This window comes from Hyperolius riggenbachi, chromosome 10 (genome assembly GCF_040937935.1).
Source record: "Hyperolius riggenbachi isolate aHypRig1 chromosome 10, aHypRig1.pri, whole genome shotgun sequence".
NCBI lineage: Eukaryota > Metazoa > Chordata > Amphibia > Anura > Hyperoliidae > Hyperolius > Hyperolius riggenbachi.
Genome location: NC_090655.1, coordinates 231237077 through 231257030, shown reverse-complemented (window position 1 = coordinate 231257030; position 19954 = coordinate 231237077). Strand labels below are relative to the sequence as shown.

The 19954-nt window shown below is 48.7% G+C and overlaps 3 protein-coding genes across 3 annotated transcripts; 1 reads left to right on the top strand and 2 right to left on the bottom strand.

The window, feature by feature from the left end:
• Positions 1-13087: 13087 nt before the first annotated feature.
• Positions 13088-13480, bottom strand: LOC137536422 (histone H2A type 2-B). Its single transcript, XM_068258620.1, has one exon. It carries the CDS (start codon positions 13478-13480, stop codon positions 13088-13090), a length of 393 nt encoding a protein of 130 aa, XP_068114721.1.
• Positions 13481-13879: 399 nt separating this feature from the next.
• On the top strand, positions 13880-14260 carry LOC137536420 (histone H2B 1.1). Its single transcript, XM_068258619.1, has one exon. The coding sequence runs from the start codon at positions 13880-13882 to the stop codon at positions 14258-14260; it is 381 nt and encodes a 126-aa protein (XP_068114720.1).
• Positions 14261-16103: 1843 nt separating this feature from the next.
• LOC137536419 (histone H3) lies at positions 16104-16514 on the bottom strand. Its single transcript, XM_068258618.1, has one exon. It carries the CDS (start codon positions 16512-16514, stop codon positions 16104-16106), a length of 411 nt encoding a protein of 136 aa, XP_068114719.1.
• Positions 16515-19954: the final 3440 nt, after the last annotated feature.

Here is a 19954-nt window from a genome sequence, read left to right as displayed (position 1 = left end):
ATGATTGATCGTATCCGTTTTCACTCAGCAAATATACACCTAAATTTCAGTAGTAGCCGACGGTAGAGGCTTCCTCTTCTTCCGCTGTGACTGCACAGCGCATCATGTGACTAGTCAAATGACGTGTCATATAGTCACATGACGCGGAAGACGGAAGCCTCTGCGCTGGCTACTACTGAAAATTAGGTATGTATAAACCCTCCCTCACCCACCTGCCTGGCTGCTGCACCTTCCCGTCGCTAGATTTGCGTCGGCACATGGCCCCATCCCCCGTGGAGCGGTCTGTTTCTTCACTAGTGTGAAGAAATGTTCCGTTTCCCATTGCCCCAATGCTGCAGTATTTTTTGTCCGGATCCGTTCCACTAAGCAGAACGGTCCGGAAAATTAGGGCCTGCAGCAATTTTTAAATCCATGGACCGGAAAGTACGGAGCGTATCCGTAACAACGGATGCATGTGAATGGATCCATAGGTTAACATTGGATCCATTCACATCCGTTCCGTTCGTACAGTATACGTTCCGGTTCCGATTCGTAAAAAACGCTAATGTGAACCGGGCCTAATTCTACCCTCCCCCACCTATCCCATTACACTAACTATAACCTCCCCATCTATCCCTGTCTAATTCTAACTTTCCCCATCTACCCCTGTCTAATTCTACCCTTCCCGTGTACCCTGTCTAATTTAACAACCCTCATCTACCCCCTGCCTAACTCTAACCTACCCTATCTCCCAACTACCTGCTCTCTAATTTTAACCTCTCCCATCTGCCATGCATGCGGCCGTGACCTCGGCGTGACCCCCGCATGCACATCGGCGGAGCGTGCACTCACCAACTGACATGAACGCAGATTCCTGGACTTTTAAGTAGGATCATTATTAACCTTCCCTACCTAATTCTTTTATATCTTGTATCTCCCTGACCACCCCTTGCCAACACAATTTCAGTGTTTGCCATAGGCTCTCTATATTACCCAGATAGGCCCCTGGCTGCGTCTCCCATAATAGAGGTTAAAGATAGGAAGAGTATTTTTTTATTCAGGTGATCAGAATGTAAGGGCGTCTTCAGAGCTCCCTTCTGTCCTGCCTTTTGGAAGGACTGTCCCCTCTTTCAGGGCTGATGCCAGGGGCGTAACTAGACATCACTGGGCCCCTCTGCGAAATTTTGGAAGGGCCCCCCCCACCTCCCTCGCTTTCTGTACAGGAAAACTGAGGACCAATGCGTTTTCCCCATGCAGAGAAAAACACTTATGGTGGCCATACATGGTACAATAAAAATGTTCAATTATCCCGTTTATTCGATCTAAATTATCGAATCAAATGAAAGTTGAAAATATATTTTTTTTTATCAAGAAATTTGAATGATCATGCCGTTTTTTTGAGAAAAATCAGATCGGACATGCTGGAAAAATCGTTATATTCGATCTAACAGAACAATCAAACTAAATTATCTAATCGCAAAAAAAAAAAAAAAAAGAAACATTGCACCATGTATGGCCACCTTTAGACTTAAAGTAAATGTCAGGCATTCTATGCTACCCCTAGATCTACTTACCTGGGGCTTCCTCCAGCCCCTGGCAGCCGGCAAAGACTTGTCGCAGCTCTGCTCCCAGCACATACACATACACACACACAGCCATATTATTTTACTACAAGAGAGCACATGCTATACGGAGGAACAACTATGACATGCTGAACATAAGATATATTCACTGTAACTTTGGCAAAGCATTCTGAATGTCACTGATTGATACGGTTATTACAGGATCTGGGACTCCGTGTGAGACAACAAGCGCTCAATGTGGCAGCAACAGTCAGACATCAATCTTTCCCATTCCACTGTGTCCAGTAATCAGACACCATTAGGTCACGTCTGTACGTGTGCGTGTGTATACAACTTTTTTCCAACTGTGACTCCTTTGTAATGTTGTACATGAAGTCATCAGAACTGCTGCAGTGTGAGACGGATGTTTTTTACGAACCCTAGGGAGCAGGGACAGTGTACAAATTCCAGAGTGTGTATGATTCCTTATCTGTGTAGTGGACACATGCAGTCAACATAACAATGGTATGAGAGTAGACTACATGTTCTCTCCATGCCCTTAGTTGTCAGTCTCTCAAACTTTTTCCCCCACGGGGCCCCCTGAGGCTTCTGCCCCCCCTCCCCCTCTCCCTCCCTGAGGGGGAGGAGGCATCCCTTGCAGGGTCTATTGTTACGCCCGTGCTAACAGCTATATAAATATATGCATTTTTTAAAATTGTCTGATTAAACTTTATTTTCGTTTTTTAAATTGATATGCTACACATTTTCACAGTAAGGAAAAGTAGAGATGATAGAAAGGACCAGTGTGGTTAGGCTTCTGCATTCTTTATGGTGTGTCTGATGACTAGGGGCGCAGAGGGGGTGTAGCTAGTGGAGTGGCTGGCAAAGTGTCCCCCTCTGTTATCTCAATTCTCAAAATGTTGGTGTGTAATTATGCATCTTTATATCTGGTGTGAAATCTCTGCTCATGTGTTCTTAAGGAGTAGCTCTCGGCAGCAAGGCGTTTATGTATCAATATGTGCAAATTCAGCACCACCATGCCACTGCAGGTGGGGAGGAGCAGATGCGAGGAAATCCTCAATACAATACATTGTTATGCACCAGAGGAAATCTGTGATTAGCTGATATATTCAAATATCCCGCGCATAATAAACGGACTTTCCCAGTTTTCTGTGATCCCCACAGATTATAAATTCCCAGAATTTGCGCTACACCCCCATAAAAATTCTACATGAATACACCACTAGAATAGGTCATAGGGATTTGACGGGTAGGCATTTCCCCGACAGACAGGCGGTGCTTACAAAATACAGCAAAACACTTATATATTCACTTACTACTTTCCTAATTTTTCAGCGGCCGGTTTCAACGTGTTCCTACACTGCAATTACATCTGCCTGTGACGTCACCACTCAACGTTCCCAACAGATGCAGCAGATTGGTAAAATGAGCGGGGATGATGAATAAGCAGCGATTACCAGGCTGCTCAGTGACATCACGGGAAGCCATTTGCCTCCACTTCTTTCAGTGGTGGCCGGTGGTAGAACAATCCCCGCTGTTGTAGTGCGTTGCTTATAGCAATGCTGACTGCTACTTACACTGCGGTGATATGACAGCACTTTTATAGAGAAAGTGGGTGGCCCTGAGAAGGGCCTTTGTGTTGTAGTTGGAATCAGTGAAGCAGCCGGATTAGCCCCCGAAGCCGTAGAGGGTGCGCCCCTGGCGCTTGAGGGCGTACATCACATCCATGGCGGTGACCGTCTTCCTCTTGGCGTGCTTGGTATAGGTGACAGCGTCCCGGATGACGTTCTCCAGGAAAACCTTCAGCACTCCGCGGGTCTCCTCATTAGTGTTGTCCGGATCATGAACGATTCGGATCTTTGATCCGAATCTATTTTATGAGTCGATCATCCGAATCATCAAAATGAGTGATTCGGATCGCAAAAGGGGCAGGGCCAGGAGCGACACACCCCCTCTCAGCAGGCAGCGGGGTCTTGGAAGCAGAGCAGAGATGGATCGCTCTGTTGGAAGGGAGGCAGCCTTGCAGGGACAGGTAGATGAGACTGAGAGAGGGGACATGGGTGCCACTGCCAGATATGTGTTGAGCACACATACTGGCTGCAATGTGCTGCTCATTACAGGCTGTCTGTTCCGTGCTGCACAGTGAACACATGGGAAGCTTTTGGCTCAGCACAGCTCAGTAACTTTGCAGACAGTGTGATTGAAAGGCAATATGATCCTCCTGCACTCGGCACTAAACAGCTGCACTTCACTTCTGGGAATGCTTTCTTTCACTGTGCTACCTTTTCTTTCAAAGTGTACAGATGAACATATAGGTGAAATATATGTAAAGCATATGACTTCAGCATGTGGGTATTACGTGCAAACATTTCTGCTCTCTGCTCGTCCCTCCTCCCTTCTCTGTCCACTCCCTGCCCTCTGTCCATCTTCTCCCCTTCTCTGTGTGTCCACCCGCTCCCCTTCTCCTGTCCACAGACCTGTCCTGCTGTTCATTTCACCCCGAATGCTTCCGGTAGTAAAATGATCCGAGATTCGGATCAAAGATCCGGATCTCTTCAATGATCCGATTCGAATCATCCGGATCATTGAAAAGATCCGAACTTCCCATCTCTACTCCTCATAGATGAGGCCGGAAATGCGCTTGACTCCCCCTCTGCGGGCCAGGTGGCGGATAGCGGGCTTAGTGATGCCCTGGATGTTATCCAGGAGCACCTTCCTGTGCCGCTTGGCGCCTCCTTTCCCGAGCCCCTTCCCGCCCTTTCCTCGGCCAGACATAATAACAATTGCGCAAAAGGTGGATCAGCGCAACACCAGGCCGCCTCCGAATGGCCTCCATCAGAGATGCGCTGAGCCCCCCCAGGAACTACAAACGCACCTTGAACCCAAACAGAAGCTCTGCATATACACCAAAAGCATGGCTGTTAAGTGGGAGCAGCTGACCAAAAACGAATTACATTAGTACATAGCAAGGAAATGAGCAGCGCTACTTAAAAACAGACTAGTGCCTACCTGCAAAAGAGTGCAAGCCCCACTTGTGGGGTCGAATACACACCGAGCATACACATGACCTGTCTACCACTAGAGGAGGATGTTGGTTTCCATTAACAGCTTGCATGCAACCTATTAAGTACTCGTCCCTCCCACTGCAAAGAAGTCAATCCTCCATGGGAGGGGCCTAACACTAACTAAATCCTAACCTATGTATATGCATAGCCTGGGTGCGGCTAATCAAATAAAATCGAAAATTGAAAATTGCGCAAAAGGTGGATCAGCGCAACACCAGGCCGCCTCCGAATGGCCTCCATCAGAGATGCGCTGAGCCCCCCCAGGAACTACAAACGCACCTTGAACCCAAACAGAAGCTCTGCATATACACCAAAAGCATGGCTGTTAAGTGGGAGCAGCTGACCAAAAACGAATTACATTAGTACATAGCAAGGAAATGAGCAGCGCTACTTAAAAACAGACTAGTGCCTACCTGCAAAAGAGTGCAAGCCCCACTTGTGGGGTCGAATACACACCGAGCATACAGCGCAACACCAGGCCGCCTCCGAATGGCCTCCATCAGAGATGCGCTGAGCCCCCCCAGGAACTACAAACGCACCTTGAGGTGGGGGGCTCAGCGCATCTCTGATGGAGGCCATTCGGAGGCGGCCTGGTGTTGCGCTGATCCACCTTTTGCGCAATTTTCAATTTTCGATTTTATTTGATTAGCCGCACCCAGGCTATGCATATACATAGGTTAGGATTTAGTTAGTGTTAGGCCCCTCCCATGGAGGATTGACTTCTTCGCAGTGGGAGGGACGAGTACTTAATAGGTTGCATGCAAGCTGTTAATGGAAACCAACATCCTCCTCTAGTGGTAGACAGGTCATGTGTATGCTCGGTGTGTATTCGACCCCACAAGTGGGGCTTGCACTCTTTTGCAGGTAGGCACTAGTCTGTTTTTAAGTAGCGCTGCTCATTTCCTTGCTATGTACTAATGTAATTCGTTTTTGGTCAGCTGCTCCCACTTAACAGCCATGCTTTTGGTGTATATGCAGAGCTTCTGTTTGGGTTCAAGGTGCGTTTGTAGTTCCTGGGGGGACTCAGCGCATCTCTGATGGAGGCCATTCGGAGGCGGCCTGGTGTTGCGCTGATCCACCTTTTGCGCAATTTTCAATTTTCGATTTTATTTGATTAGCCGCACCCAGGCTATGCATATACATAGGTTAGGATTTAGTTAGTGTTAGGCCCCTCCCATGGAGGATTGACTTCTTCGCAGTGGGAGGGACGAGTACTTAATAGGTTGCATGCAAGCTGTTAATGGAAACCAACATCCTCCTCTAGTGGTAGACAGGTCATGTGTATGCTCGGTGTGTATTCGACCCCACAAGTGGGGCTTGCACTCTTTTGCAGGTAGGCACTAGTCTGTTTTTAAGTAGCGCTGCTCATTTCCTTGCTATAGACATAATAACAATGTTACTTCTTCTTCGATGTCGAGACGAACTGATCAGTGTTGCTTCCTCCTCTCCTCTTATACAGTCTGTGCGGACCTGAGGGGAGACTGCGCTGAAGAGGGCGGAGCCACAGGCAGATTTGGCAGATCTTCTAAAATATCTTTGTATGCAGCTAATGTTTTATTAGTGTTGGTAATTCTGGTTCCTCAACTTTTAACGCTTTACATGTCTGCTGTTTAGCAGCTGCGCTACATACAGATGAGAGTTTATATTTGCAGTAATTCGTTCTGTCACCTCAGACACCAGTATAAGTATCACTCCTAAATATAATGACTCTCTTGATTATTTCACACTCACTGGACATACAGCTGCACTAAATGATTGATGATCTGTGTCCCTCCAGGATCCCCCCTCCCCTTGTAGTAAATGGCATTGTTACAATATAATTACAAACATCCTGTATTTCGGAAATCTGAGCTGGCATTGCAGGGAGCAGCACAGCCTGGGAAATGCTGAATATTACGGGGCAGCTTCCGGTACAGCATCACATAATACCGCAACACAGAGCTGCACATCCATCCCGGCTGTTCCGGGGTAAATTGCGGCGGCAAATTTGAAAATTACAACTGCTCTGCCTCCGCCAATCATATCTACAGAAGCTTCTCTCATCAGCCAATAGCCCGGCCAGAATATTACTCTCCACACTGTGAATCGGACATTTAGGGCTTTATTCACAAAAGAGTGCTAACTGTTAGCACGGCCGTTTTCGCGCAAATTTTCGCATCGCGCGCGATCGCGAATTTTAGCGCGAAACGATAACGTTTTCACGCGCAAACGTGAATTTTACCGCGAAATTGAGATCGTTTTCACGCGAAAATTCACCTTTGCACGCAAAAAAACATTATCATTTCGCGCAAAAATTCGCGACCGCTCGCAATGCGAAAATTCACGCGAAAACGGCCGTGCTAACAGTTAGCACTCTTGTGAATCAAGCCCAAAGTGTGCAGATAAATATTGTCTGTACTACTTGGTGATTCTAAATGAAACCTACTTTAATTGTAACAGAAAATTGTTCTTACCTATCGGTAATTTTCTTTTCCCGATGCTTACATGTCATCACACGTGGGTAGATGCCCCGCCCACTCTACCCCATAGGACCTCATAATTATAAATTTCAGGTGTTACCGCCCCCTCCCCAGTCTCCGTAAGCCTCAGCTCACCGAAACCCAAGAAGGGGGGGTCGTGTGATGACATGTAAGCATCGGGAAAAGAAAATTACCGATAGGTAAGAACAATTTTCTGTTTTCCCAATGCTTCCATGTCCTCACACGTGGGAGTTAACTAGGAAAATAATGAAGGGAGGGAAATGTCACTGCAAGCATATCAATTTTATTAAACTTCAATTTCCAGACAGGACAGTTTTACCAAATATAATTGAGCTTTGGGTTGATAGGTCAACCCTATAGTGGCGCATGAAAGTGTGTATGCTGGACCAGTTAGCAGCCTGGCAGATCTTATCTGCTGGTACTCTGTTATATGCGGCCCAAGAGGAGGCCATGCTGCGAGTGGAGTGAGCCACAATCTGCTGTGGGGGCTCTTGGTTAAGAGGCTATAGTTCTTGCAGAAGCGGCCTGTCCCTTCCTGTATCCTGACGGGACTACCCACAATCTGTCTGACTGCCTGAACTCTGAGGTAATCTGCAGATAGGTTCTTAAGGCCTGTACTACATCTAATGGGTGACTGTCGTTACTGTCCTCCATCTGGAAAGAAGGTAAAGTCCAGTCCTGATTTAGGTGGAAGGTGGATGCCACCTTAGGTATGAACTCCTGAACTGGTCTTAAGATGACTCTGTCCGTATATAGACACATATACGGCTCCTTAGCCCCTAACGCCTGTAATTCTGAGACTCGTCTGGCTGACGAAATGGCCACTAAGAATACTGTCTTCAGGGTTGTATGCCAGATTGTACTGTTATGTGCCGGATAGAAAGGTTCCTTTGCGAGAGCATCTAGCACAAGAGGAAGATCCCATTTCGGAAATAAATTCTTCTTAGGTGGTCTAATCCTTAGCACCCCTTTCACAAATTGTTTTACTCAAGGATGTGATGCCCATGAGATTCCTGTAACCGCTGATAAAGCCGATATATGGCCCTTGATTGTGTGATATGCTAGCCCATTCGTGAGACCTCTCTGCAGGAATTCTAACACCTCCTGGGGTTCTGGTGTTATGGGATTGAACTTCCTCTCCCTAGCAAATTGAAGGAATTTATTCCATACTCTTTGATAGGTTGTAGTAGTAGTAGGTCTTCTCGCGCTCCTCAATGTACTAATTACCTCATTAGAACATCCCGCGAGTCTTAACCTCTCCCCCTCAATGTCCATGCCATCAGTTTCAATTTCTGGGGGTTGTGATGTAGGATTGTCCCCTGAGTTAGGAGGTCTCTCCTGTTCGGCAGGGGAATTGGGGATTGTGACTTCATCTCCCACAGAAGGGGAAACCATGGCCGTCCCGGCCAGTAAGGAATGATGGCTATCAGTGTTACTCTTTCCTGGAAAAGCCTCTGTAGTAAAGGTCTGATCATAGGAATTGGTGGAAAGACATAGGCTAGTGTAAACCTCCATGGGGTAGACAGGGCATCCACTCCCGCTGATTGCCTGTATGGGTATCTGGAAAAGAACCTCTTGCATTTGTTGTTCGCTGGGGTCGCCATGAGGTCTATCTCTGGAACCCACAGCTGGTTGCAGATCCACTCGAAAGTTTCCTGCGATAGACTCCACTCGTTGTTGTTGAGTGTATACCTGCTGAGGTAGTCCGCTGTCAGATTCTGTCTGCCTGGAATATAGGTTGCCGTGATGTCCCACAGATTGTTCTCTGCGAACTGTAGGATAGGGGCCGTCTCCTGTAACAGGTTCATACTCCTCGTGCCCCCCTGTTTCCTCACGTAGGCCACTGCGGTTTTGTTGTCCATCTTCATTAAGACTGTAGATCCCTGAATTAGATGTTGGAAATGTAGCAGACCCTGATAGGCTGCTCTCAATTCTATGATATTCGCCGGTAGACTGTAAGTAGAATCTCTCCAGCGTCCCTGTGCTACTTGATCCATACAGTGTGCTCCCCAGCCTCTGTAACTGGCGTCCATGGTAATGGTGGTCCTGGAGCTGATCTGTATATAATGGTGTCTGCTCAGGTTCTCCCGTGATGTCCACCACCACAAGCTGTTCCTTACAAGAGCTGTAATCTGAATTCTCTGGTTTAGTGACCTCCCGTTCCACTGCTGTAGGAAATTCCATTGGAACGGTCTTAAGTGCCAGCGTGCCCATCGTACCATGGGTATCGATGCCGTCATTAGCCCTATTAGACTCATGCACTGTCTTGCCCCCATTGTTGATGAAGACATTGCTATCTGAACATTCTGAATAAGATTGTCCATCTTGTCTATCGGTAAGCTTAAGGAGTTCTCCACTGTCTGAAATAGGGCTCCCAAGAATACCATTGTCTGGGTGGGTTCCAGTTGGCTCTTGGCATGGTTGATCCTCCAGCCGAAATATATCAGTGTCCTCATCAATAAGTCTCTGTGCTGTAGCAGAGTGTTCCTGTACGACGCTAGTAGTAACATATCGTCCAGGTAGTGAAACACTCGTAAGCCCCTCTCCCGAAGTAGTGCTACCACTGCTAGTAGAGTTTTGGTAAAAGTTCTTGGGGCTGTAGCGATTCCAAACGGGAGACAAGTGAACTGGTAGTGGTCTTCCGAGATGGCGAATCTGAGATACCTTTGGAACCTCGAGTGGACTGGAATGTGTAAATATGCGTCCTCGAGGTCCAAGGAAAGCATCCAATCTGAAGGTCTTATAGCCTGTCTTATCGACTGCAGAGATTCCATCTTGAATCTTTTCAGTTTTATTGTCTTGTTCACTCTCCTTAGGTCCAGTACCGGCCGCCAGTCCCCCGTCTTCTTTAACACGAAGAATAATGGGGAGTATACGCCCCGTCCTCGCTCTGCCGTGGGGACTGTGGTAACTGCCTGCTTCTGTATTAATGTGGCTACGTACTGGCTTAGTATCAGCCTCTTTTCCTCCTGGACAGGTATTCTTGTTTGTTCGAAGTGGTCCCTTGGAGTCTTGGTAAAACTCCAACGATGTCCTATCGAAATGGTTCGGTTTACCCAAGGATTGTTGATACTTTCTGCCCAAACCTGCAAAAAGTGAGCTAATCTTCCACCCACTGGATAGGTCTGAGCAGGTACACCGTCAAAAGGGTTTTTGTTGTGCCGGTGTAGCTGGAGATGTCCTCTGTCTAGTCATGCGCTGAAGGTTAGTCTGAGAACTTTGCCAGTTTCTCTTAAATTCTTTACCAGGTTTATAGCTCCTTGCATTTCTATATCTCGATTGCTGGAATCGATTGGATTGTTAAGGAATAGATCTTCTTCCTTTCCTCTCTTGAGGGATAAGGCCAGATCTTCCTCCTGTTACCCTCTTAATAGCGTCATCCATCTCCTTTCCGAAAAGGTTAGAACCATCATAAGGTATCTTGCACCAATCCTGTTTGGAAGACGAATCGGCTGTCCAAGATTTCAGCCATAAGGCTCGCTTGGTTACTACGGAAGAGGCCATCACTCTTGAAGAACATCTCACTACGTCCACCGCCGCTTCTCCTATGAAATCCGCCGTGATGTTAAAGTCATCTAGGGCTGATATAATAGCCTCTGCATCAGTGCCTGCCCTGATAGCTTCCTCGATATTGGCTGTCCATGTTCTTAGAGCTCTTGACACGGAAGTAAGTGCTATCGCTGGTTTTAATGTGTTGCCCGTATTGATGTAAATCCTGTTTAGCTCTGAGTCCATTCTTTTCTCTAGAACATCTCTAAATGATGTGGCATTTTCTCTAGGCAGTGTCATGGGCTTTGCTAAGCGTATCACAGAGGCGTCCACTGTAGGTGGGTTGTCCAATGACTTTGTCTCTTCTGGCTTTAGGGGATATAACTTGGCTATCCTGTTATTCAACGGTATCCTCTTATCTATCTTTTCCCATTCCTCCTTTATTATTTCCGATATCTCTTCCATAAAGGGGAACGTGTTGGTTTTCTTTTTGAGGTGGGAGAAATACTCCTTCTGCTTAGGGGTACTAGTTGATGGTTCATCGACATCCACCGTGTCCCACTCAATTGCATCCTTAACTGCCTGAATGTAAGGTTGGACTAATGAAAAATCAAAGCCGCCTGGTAATTCCTCAGAATCCTCTGTAGTTTGTGCACGTGTATCCTCGGGTGGCTGCGCAGGAGTGGAAGGCAATGAGGCCAGATATTGTTTCATAGAATCCTGCACTGCTTGGGTGATCATCTGCGACACATCTATCGGTGTTTGTTCCTTTTCACTTGCTAGATCTCTAAAGCATATTTTGCAGACTGATCTGTCTGGCATAGCTTCTCTGTCGCATGCCCAACATCTTTTAAATCTTGGTCGTGATCTTGATCTGCTTCTCCTCCTATAATGAGGCGATGGGCTTCTACGTCTTGAACGTGATCTTGATCGCGTGCTCTTCTTCTTCTTATGTTTCTTTGGGCTGTGAAAATGAGGAAAACGTATCAGCATTATAGCTGAAAGCACCATATAAAAAAACGGGCAAGAACCTACCTGAAAAGCCCATACCTTTCTACCCGGTGCTGGTCTTTTTGAGGTGCAGTGGGAGCAACAGGAGCAGCTAAAGCAGCTGACGGGAGAAGAATAGGAAGTGAAATCAGAATAATCCAAATGCGTTTCCAACTAAACTAGTTGGAAACTACATAAACTACACAGATCTAGAGTCATATAAGTAACAAACACGTTACCTGATGATGAAGTGGAAGGGGGTTCCCCAGGGGGTATACTGCTCGCAGCTTGGTCCATACTGGAGCAAGGCAAGCACAACTGCAGCCCGAGCAGTCTCAGCAGACTGACAGAATAATGGCCGCCGGACGCCATCTCCGTGCGTCCTTTAAAGAAAAGGATATGCGCCCGCCTCTAGGGGCCGCCCCTCCACAGCCCGCCCACCCGTCGCAAGCCGGCCGGCAGAACTGGAGACGCGTATACGCCTCCTACCTGATGACCGCAAACGGGGAAGGCGGAAATACGTCACCAGAAGTGACGCTTTGCGTTCCAAACGGCCGAGGCGGAAGAAGCCGCCCCGCGCGCGGCAACCAGAACAAGAGAAAGAGAAGAAACTCCCACTCACCGTGAAAAAACAGTACGTTTAGCACTGCATATCTTCATAATACTCCTCCAACCCTCCTAATTTATAGGTGACGGGTATATAGGAGATGAGTAATCCCTCCAAGGCCAGCAGACACGAGGAGCCCAGTACTACTTTATAGCTTATCGGGCATAGTAAGACAATGACAAATCGCTATTTAAGCGACTAGGTAGGGCAAAAAAAAAACCAAACAAAATAAAAACCTAAAGGCAAATCTTGCCCCGTGCTGAGGACCCATGAGGTGAGCTTGAGGACAAAAAGACTGGGGAGGGGGCGGTAACACCTGAAATTTATAATTATGAGGTCCTATGGGGTAGAGTGGGCGGGGCATCTACCCACGTGTGAGGACATGGAAGCATTGGGAAATATATTTTTTTATTTCTAATGAAAAGCTGACAGGAGGAGAAGATGCAGCCTAAATAGACATTCCCAATACTATATACGGTAAATGAAGGACACGAATAGTTACATCATGCGTGTTGCGTGAAAGAAGAGACTACAGTCGTATCGCATCACAGGTTATATGAAACTTGTGTCACTATCAGGAGAAACGCTCTGAACGACTTATATTTAGCCGATACGGAACGTTGTTGGCTGCCTGTCTTTTCTGTTAATTAACCCCTAATCTGGCGTGTAGTTCGACATTTATAGTCACGGATTTAGGCAATAGTTACTGAGGTGGGTATGACCGATTAGAATCAGGAGACTTCTAATCAGTCACTGGTTTAGGCACTACCGTAGTTACTTAGGTGGATATAGAAATGGTTTAAAATATACAGTAGTATTAAGCGCTTTGGCAGACAGTGTGGGTGGCTCTGAAAAGAGCCTTTGGGTTCTGTGGAATATCTTTCGCTGCATGAATTACTTGCTCTTGGCGGCCTTGTGGCTCTCGGTCTTCTTGGGCAGCAGCACGGCCTGGATGTTGGGCAGGACGCCCCCCTGGGCGATGGTCACCCCACCCAGCAGCTTGTTGAGCTCCTCGTCGTTGCGCACGGCCAGCTGCAAGTGGCGGGGGATGATGCGGGTCTTCTTGTTGTCCCGGGCGGCGTTACCAGCCAGCTCCAGGATCTCAGCGGTCAGATACTCCAGCACTGCGGCCAGATAGACCGGAGCTCCGGCCCCCACCCGCTCCGCATAGTTGCCCTTCCTCAGCAGACGGTGAACACGGCCGACTGGGAACTGCAGGCCGGCCCGGGAGGAGCGAGTCTTGGCCTTGGCACGAGCCTTGCCGCCTTGTTTGCCTCTTCCGGACATGATGATTAGCAGCAAAAGACTGTAACGCAGAATAGCCGACTTCATCCCTCCTCCTGCCCTATATACTCTGCTGCCCGCCCCGCGCTGTCCCCTGATTGGCTCCTGTCCGATTCAGCCAATGGAATGCAGGACCAGCATTTTACCAATCAGCAAACTCTGGGCGCTCCTCTGCGCTGAAATCACCAATGGGATTATCTTCGGGTTCTCAGTAATGCGTTTTGCACACGGCGCGTCTCCAGCCAGTGAGAGGGAAGGAAATCATCAGCCAGTGACGCTGCCCAATAGTGTAGAGAGAAGAGCTACAGCCTGATTAGCATAGGCCGCCTATATAAGGAGGGGAGGCGGCGCTGCTCCTCATTGTGTCTCCGCACTCTGCAGAGTTACTGAGAATCCGCAGCAATGCCTGAACCAGCCAAGTCCGCCCCGGCGCCCAAGAAGGGCTCTAAGAAAGCGGTGAGCAAGACTCAGAAGAAGGACGGCAAGAAGCGCAGGAAGACCAGGAAGGAGAGCTACGCCATCTACGTGTACAAGGTGCTGAAGCAGGTGCACCCCGACACTGGCATCTCCTCCAAGGCCATGAGCATCATGAACTCCTTCGTCAATGACATCTTCGAGCGCATCGCCGGGGAAGCTTCCCGCCTGGCTCATTACAACAAGCGCTCCACCATCACCTCCCGGGAGATCCAGACCGCCGTCCGCCTGCTGCTGCCGGGAGAGCTGGCCAAGCACGCCGTGTCCGAGGGCACCAAGGCCGTCACCAAGTACACCAGCGCCAAGTAATCTTCCCTCCATACTGTGCCCGCACCGAGCATAACCCAAAGGCTCTTTTCAGAGCCACCCACTCCTTCCCTACAGAGCTTTTATATCCTGCTTCTGTGCTGTTTAGTGATACTGACCATCCTTTCCACGGACTGTTTATAGGCAGTGAAATGCCTCTCAAACTCTCACAACTGCTGCCTGGTAACTGCTTGCTGAGCACACAGCTCAACAGCCCATGGAAAGGAAGCCTTATTTCCTCCTGTGCCTGGCTGGCTGCTGTACGCCCTACGCCGCCTCTCACCCGGCTACACGGGAGACCCAAAGGCTCTTCTCGGAGCACCCACTACTGGTCTGTCGTCATCTCATCACTTTTGTGCTGTATAACTACTGTATTGTACTCCCTAGTATGAACAGAGGCCTGCTGTATTTGGCTGGTGCAGAGACTTCGCACGTCCTTTTAAGTTCTCCAGTTACGTCATAAACATTCGGGGGAATCTCGTTTTGGGGCCCTAATCACAATATTTCTCAGATGTCCTATCACCTAATTAATAAGCACATTTACAAGAACAATTAATAAGCTGTTGCTGAATTAACTTCAAGATTACTTTTCTTAGATTGTTTGCTCTTTGGGAGCTTAAACAAAAAGTAGCAAGCTTTGTGTGATTAGGGATTAGTGTTGTCCGGATCATGAACGATTCGGATCTTTGATCCGAATCTATTTTATGAGTCGATCATCCGAATCATCAAAATGAGTGATTTGGATCGCAAAAGGGGCGGGGCCAGGAGTGACACGCCCCCTCTCAGCGGGCAGCAGGGTCCTGGAAGCAAGCAGAGCTGAGATGGATTGCCCTGTTGGAGGGGACTCAGGGGAGGCAGCCTTGCAGGGACAGGTAGAGGGGACATGGGTGCCACTGCCAGATGTGTGTAGAGCACACATACTGGCTATAACGTGCTGCCCATTATAGGCTGTCTGTTCCGTAGTTGTGCACAGTGATCACATGGGAAGCTTTTGGCTCAGCACAGCACAGTAACTTTGCAGACAGTGCGATTGAAAGGCAATATAATCCTCCTGCACTCGGCACTAAACAGCTGCACTTATCTTCTGGGAATGCTTTCTTTCACTGTGCGACCTTTTCTTTCAAAGTATACAGATGAACATATAGGTGAAATATATGTACAGCGTATGATTGCAGCATGTGGGTATTGTGTGCAAGCAAACATTTCTGCTCTCTGCTCGTCCCTCCTCCCTTCTCTGTCCACTCCCTGCCCTCTGTCCATCTTCTCCCCTTCTCTGTGTGTCCACTCCCTCCCCTTCTCCTATCCACAGCAGGGAAAGACCTGTCCTGCTATCCATTTCACCCCCGAATGCTTCCGTAGTAAAATGATCCGAGATTCGGATCAAAGATCCGGATCTCTTCAATGATCCGATTCGAATCATCCGGATCATTGAAAAGATCCGAACTTCCCATCTCTATTAGGAATCGGACAACTAGCACACGGTTATACGGTGGCTCAACGCTGTAAAATTTTAGAAAAAAAATTGAGGGGCTGCCGTAGCTGAAAACTTACACCACTAAACATTTTCTGCATGACGTCGCATGTCTTTTATGGATTTGCAGCAATCTCTCCGTGGGGGAGATACATTATTTACTGTTTCAGCTTCCCCATATGCACGTTAGTAGTATAGCAGAAGTGATTTGCCTCAGGATAGAGTGCGTAGAGTATCAGGTGATTTTTAACATCTACATTTTACAGAATTGTAAGGAGTTGGTGTGACAGCGGCACTACTACAGCTCTGTATGGAGAATGTGGGGTGGCTCTGAAAAGAGCCTTTGTGGTGCGATATTAGAGTAATATGTGATTATTATGCCCTCTCGCCGCGGATCCTGCGGGCCAGCTGGATGTCTTTGGGCATGATGGTGACCCTCTTGGCGTGGATGGCGCACAGGTTGGTGTCCTCGAAGAGCCCCACCAGATAAGCCTCGCTGGCCTCCTGCAGAGCCATGACCGCCGAGCTCTGGAAGCGCAGGTCGGTCTTGAAGTCCTGGGCGATCTCCCGCACCAGGCGCTGGAAGGGCAGCTTGCGGATCAGCAGCTCGGTGGATTTCTGGTAGCGGCGGATCTCTCGGAGAGCCACTGTACCGGGCCGGTAGCGGTGAGGCTTCTTCACTCCTCCGGTGGCCGGGGCGCTCTTCCGGGCGGCTTTGGTGGCCAGCTGCTTGCGGGGAGCTTTCCCTCCGGTGGACTTGCGGGCGGTCTGCTTGGTTCTGGCCATGCCTGATAATCAGCGTTACTCTGCGAGCTCTGTGTGCTACGTTGCTGCTGCTACTCCCATTTATACTACGCTCTGCCTTCTCATTGGGCGCTGCGCTTACGTACCTCTCTCTGATTGGCTATTAGGGGGGGGGTGTCAGTCGTTACTTTTCAAATGTACCGCCAAAAGCAGTGCTTTGTCCCAGCAGCCCGCCATTTTACTTCTTATTTGTTTGTCCTATTTATGCAATCGTATAAAAAACTGCTAGAAGATGATGATGACTATTATTAATAGTAATAATAAAGCAGTGAGGAGGAATAGCGGAATGTCTCTGCAGCCCTTTATACTCACAACACAAGTATGTATTTATGTGTATCGGCTCAGGGGAACCTCGCATCTCACATCAGAGAGGAAACCGGGGTCAGGATGGAAACAATGTAACCAGGGGCGTAACTAGGCCCCACCGGGCCCCCCTGCAGATTTTCTGAGCGCCCCCCGGGGCCCGCTCGCGGCCGTTTTGTGGGTGCTGGAGGGGTGGCAGCATGAGGGGAAAGCCTTGCCCACAGTCGGCGGGGAGAGGGGTAGTTCCCCCCTCTCCCTCACCTCGGGGCTCTCCCCTCTGCGCTCCCCTCCAGCTCGTAAGTGTCTGTGGGGCTGTGGTGGGCAGCGAGCGGCGGGCAGATACATACCTGCTTCCGTGCGTTCCATCGGAGACTTCTCCCTCTAGCGGCTGACGTCACTTCCGGAAGTGACGTCAGCCGCTAGAGGGAGAAGTCTCCGATGGAACGCACGGAAGCAGGTATGTATCTGCCCGCCGCTCGCTGCCCACCACAGCCCCACAGACACTTACGAGCTGGAGGGGAGCGCAGAGGGGAGAGCCCCGAGGTGAGGGAGAGGGGGGAACTACCCCTCTCCCCGCCGACTGTGGGCAAGGCTTTCCCCTCATGCTGCCACCCCTCCAGCACCCACAAAACGGCCCCGAGCGGGCCCCAGGGGGGGGCCGGGCCCCCCTGCGGGCGCAGGGGCTGCAGGGCCTATTCCTACGCCCCTGAATGTAACAGATGATAGAAATAGATACAATGTTTGGGATGTTGCTGCTCTTCATGTATCTATTCCGTGTGCTGCAGCCGGCTGGGGAGCTACACGGCACTCGTTACTGCAGATCAGCCGGGCTGAGGATCCCTGTCCAGCATCAGCCGCCAGTTATAGGAAGTGATCGCAATGCTGCAGCTCTATTCAGAAATACTTATTATTTCAATAGACATCTGGATGGTCGGTTACTGATAATTATTATTTAGTATTTATTATAGCGCCGACATCTTCCACAGTACCGAGTATATTGTCTAACCACTAACTGTCCTTCAGAGGAGCTAACAATCTAGTCCCTACCACAGTCCTATGTCTATGAATGTATCGTGTAGTTTATGTATCATAGTCTAGGGCTAATTTTAGGCGGAAGCCATTTAACTTATCTGTATGTTTTTGGGATGTGGGAGGAAACCAGAGTGCCCGTAGGAAACCCCACACAGACACAGGGAGAAGAAAGTGACATTCAAATTCCTTGCAGATGTTGACCTGGCTGGGATTCCAACCCGGGGGACCCAGCGATGCAAGGCAAGAGTGCTAACCACTAAGCCACCATGCTGCCCAGTGATAAGCTTTGTTTGGGAGATTCATTATGTGAACTCAGTTATCTCTGCGCGATTCGGTTGCGATTCTATCCTGAAAGATCCTCTGGATCTCGGAGGATGTCGGGATTGCTTATTGGAAGGAATCATGCCACGTTGTTTATCCACCAGCCAGGGGTGCAGCTAAGGTTTTTGTGGCCCCAAGCGGATTGTAGGAAGTGGCCCTATCCTGCGGCGCGCGAAGCATGGGTGTGGCTATCCCGCATAAGTGGGCGTGGCCATGACATATGGGTGGAGCTGGAGGGTGGATTGGGGCGGGGCTGTTTGCGGGGAAAATGGATGTGGGGGTGATTGCGCCGCGCCGAAGATGAATTTGGCCATGACATTGTATGGGCGGAGCTTAACAGTAGCACAGCAAATATAGCCAACTATGACCATTAAATAATAAATGCAGCAACAGTTACCCCAGACATCAGAAAATAAAAACGCAATTTGTGCAACATTTCAGCAGAAAACAAACGCAATTTGTGCAACATTTCAACAGAAAACAAACAGAATTTGGGCCACATTTCACATTTCAGCAGAAATCAAACGCAATTTGGGCACATTTTCAGCAGAAATCAAACGCAATTATGGCACATTTTCAGCAGAAATCAAACGCAATTAGGGCCACATTTCAGCAGAAATCAAACGCAATTTGGGCACATTTTCAGCAGAAATCAAACGCAATTATGGCACATTTTCAGCAGAAATCAAACGCACTTTGGGCACATTTTCAGCAGAAATCAAACGCAATTTGGGCCACATTTCAGCAGAAATCAAATGCAATTTGGGCACATTTTCAGCAGAAATCAAACGCAATTATGGCACATTTTCAGCAGAAATCCAACGCAATTAGGGCACAGTTCAGCAGAAATCAAACGCAATTAGGGCACATTTTCAGCAGATATCAAACGCAATTAGGGCACATTTTCAGCAGAAATCAAACACAATTAGGGCACAGTTCAGCAGAAATCAAACACAATTAGGGCACAATTCAGCAGAAATCAAACACAATTAGGGCACATTTTCAGAGCTGCAAAAAGAAAAGAATTTACTCACCTGGCACTGGCAGAACTCTTCTCTCCCCGTCTCCTCTCCTGGCCGGCTCCTCAGGCGCACAGTTCCCACGGAGTTCCCTCCCTCCTCCAATCTCCCGCGCTGATTGAATCATGGCTACGGGAAAATGGCCACCCGAAGCCCTGTACTGGAGGCATAGTCTCCAGAGCAGGGCTTCAGCGGCGGCCATCTTCCCGTAGCCCTGCCCTACTCTGCTCTGCCAGCCCCGCGGTGGCTGCGGGAAAACAGTGACGTCACGCCGACGTCACTGAGCCGCCGAGGCCCCTACGATCTTGAGGCCCCAAGCGACGGCTTGGTTCGCTTTATGCCTCGCGGCGCCCCTGCCACCAGCCAGCCTGGGCTGCTAGAGGAATCTCCCCGCAATACAAGCCGTCCCCTACTTACAAACATGTTCCGTTCCAGGAGGTTGTAAGTTGAGTCCCGCACTAAACATGGATACATGATTTACTATTACTAAGACAACGCTGCCTGGATTTGGACATAGTTATCGTATATACAAGTGCGCTTTTTAAAGTGATTTAACCTACTTCAGTTTAGGTATAATGAAATCTTCCATCAACTAAACCACTTCGTATTTATGCCACAGTAGAGCAATACAATTAGTCACTTCATTCACTGTTCTCCCCATACACTGGACATGGGGTTGGTGTGTTTTGGGTGCGACCATGGCATCTTCAAATGTAAGAGGTCTGCTGTCTGTGGTGATATTATAGG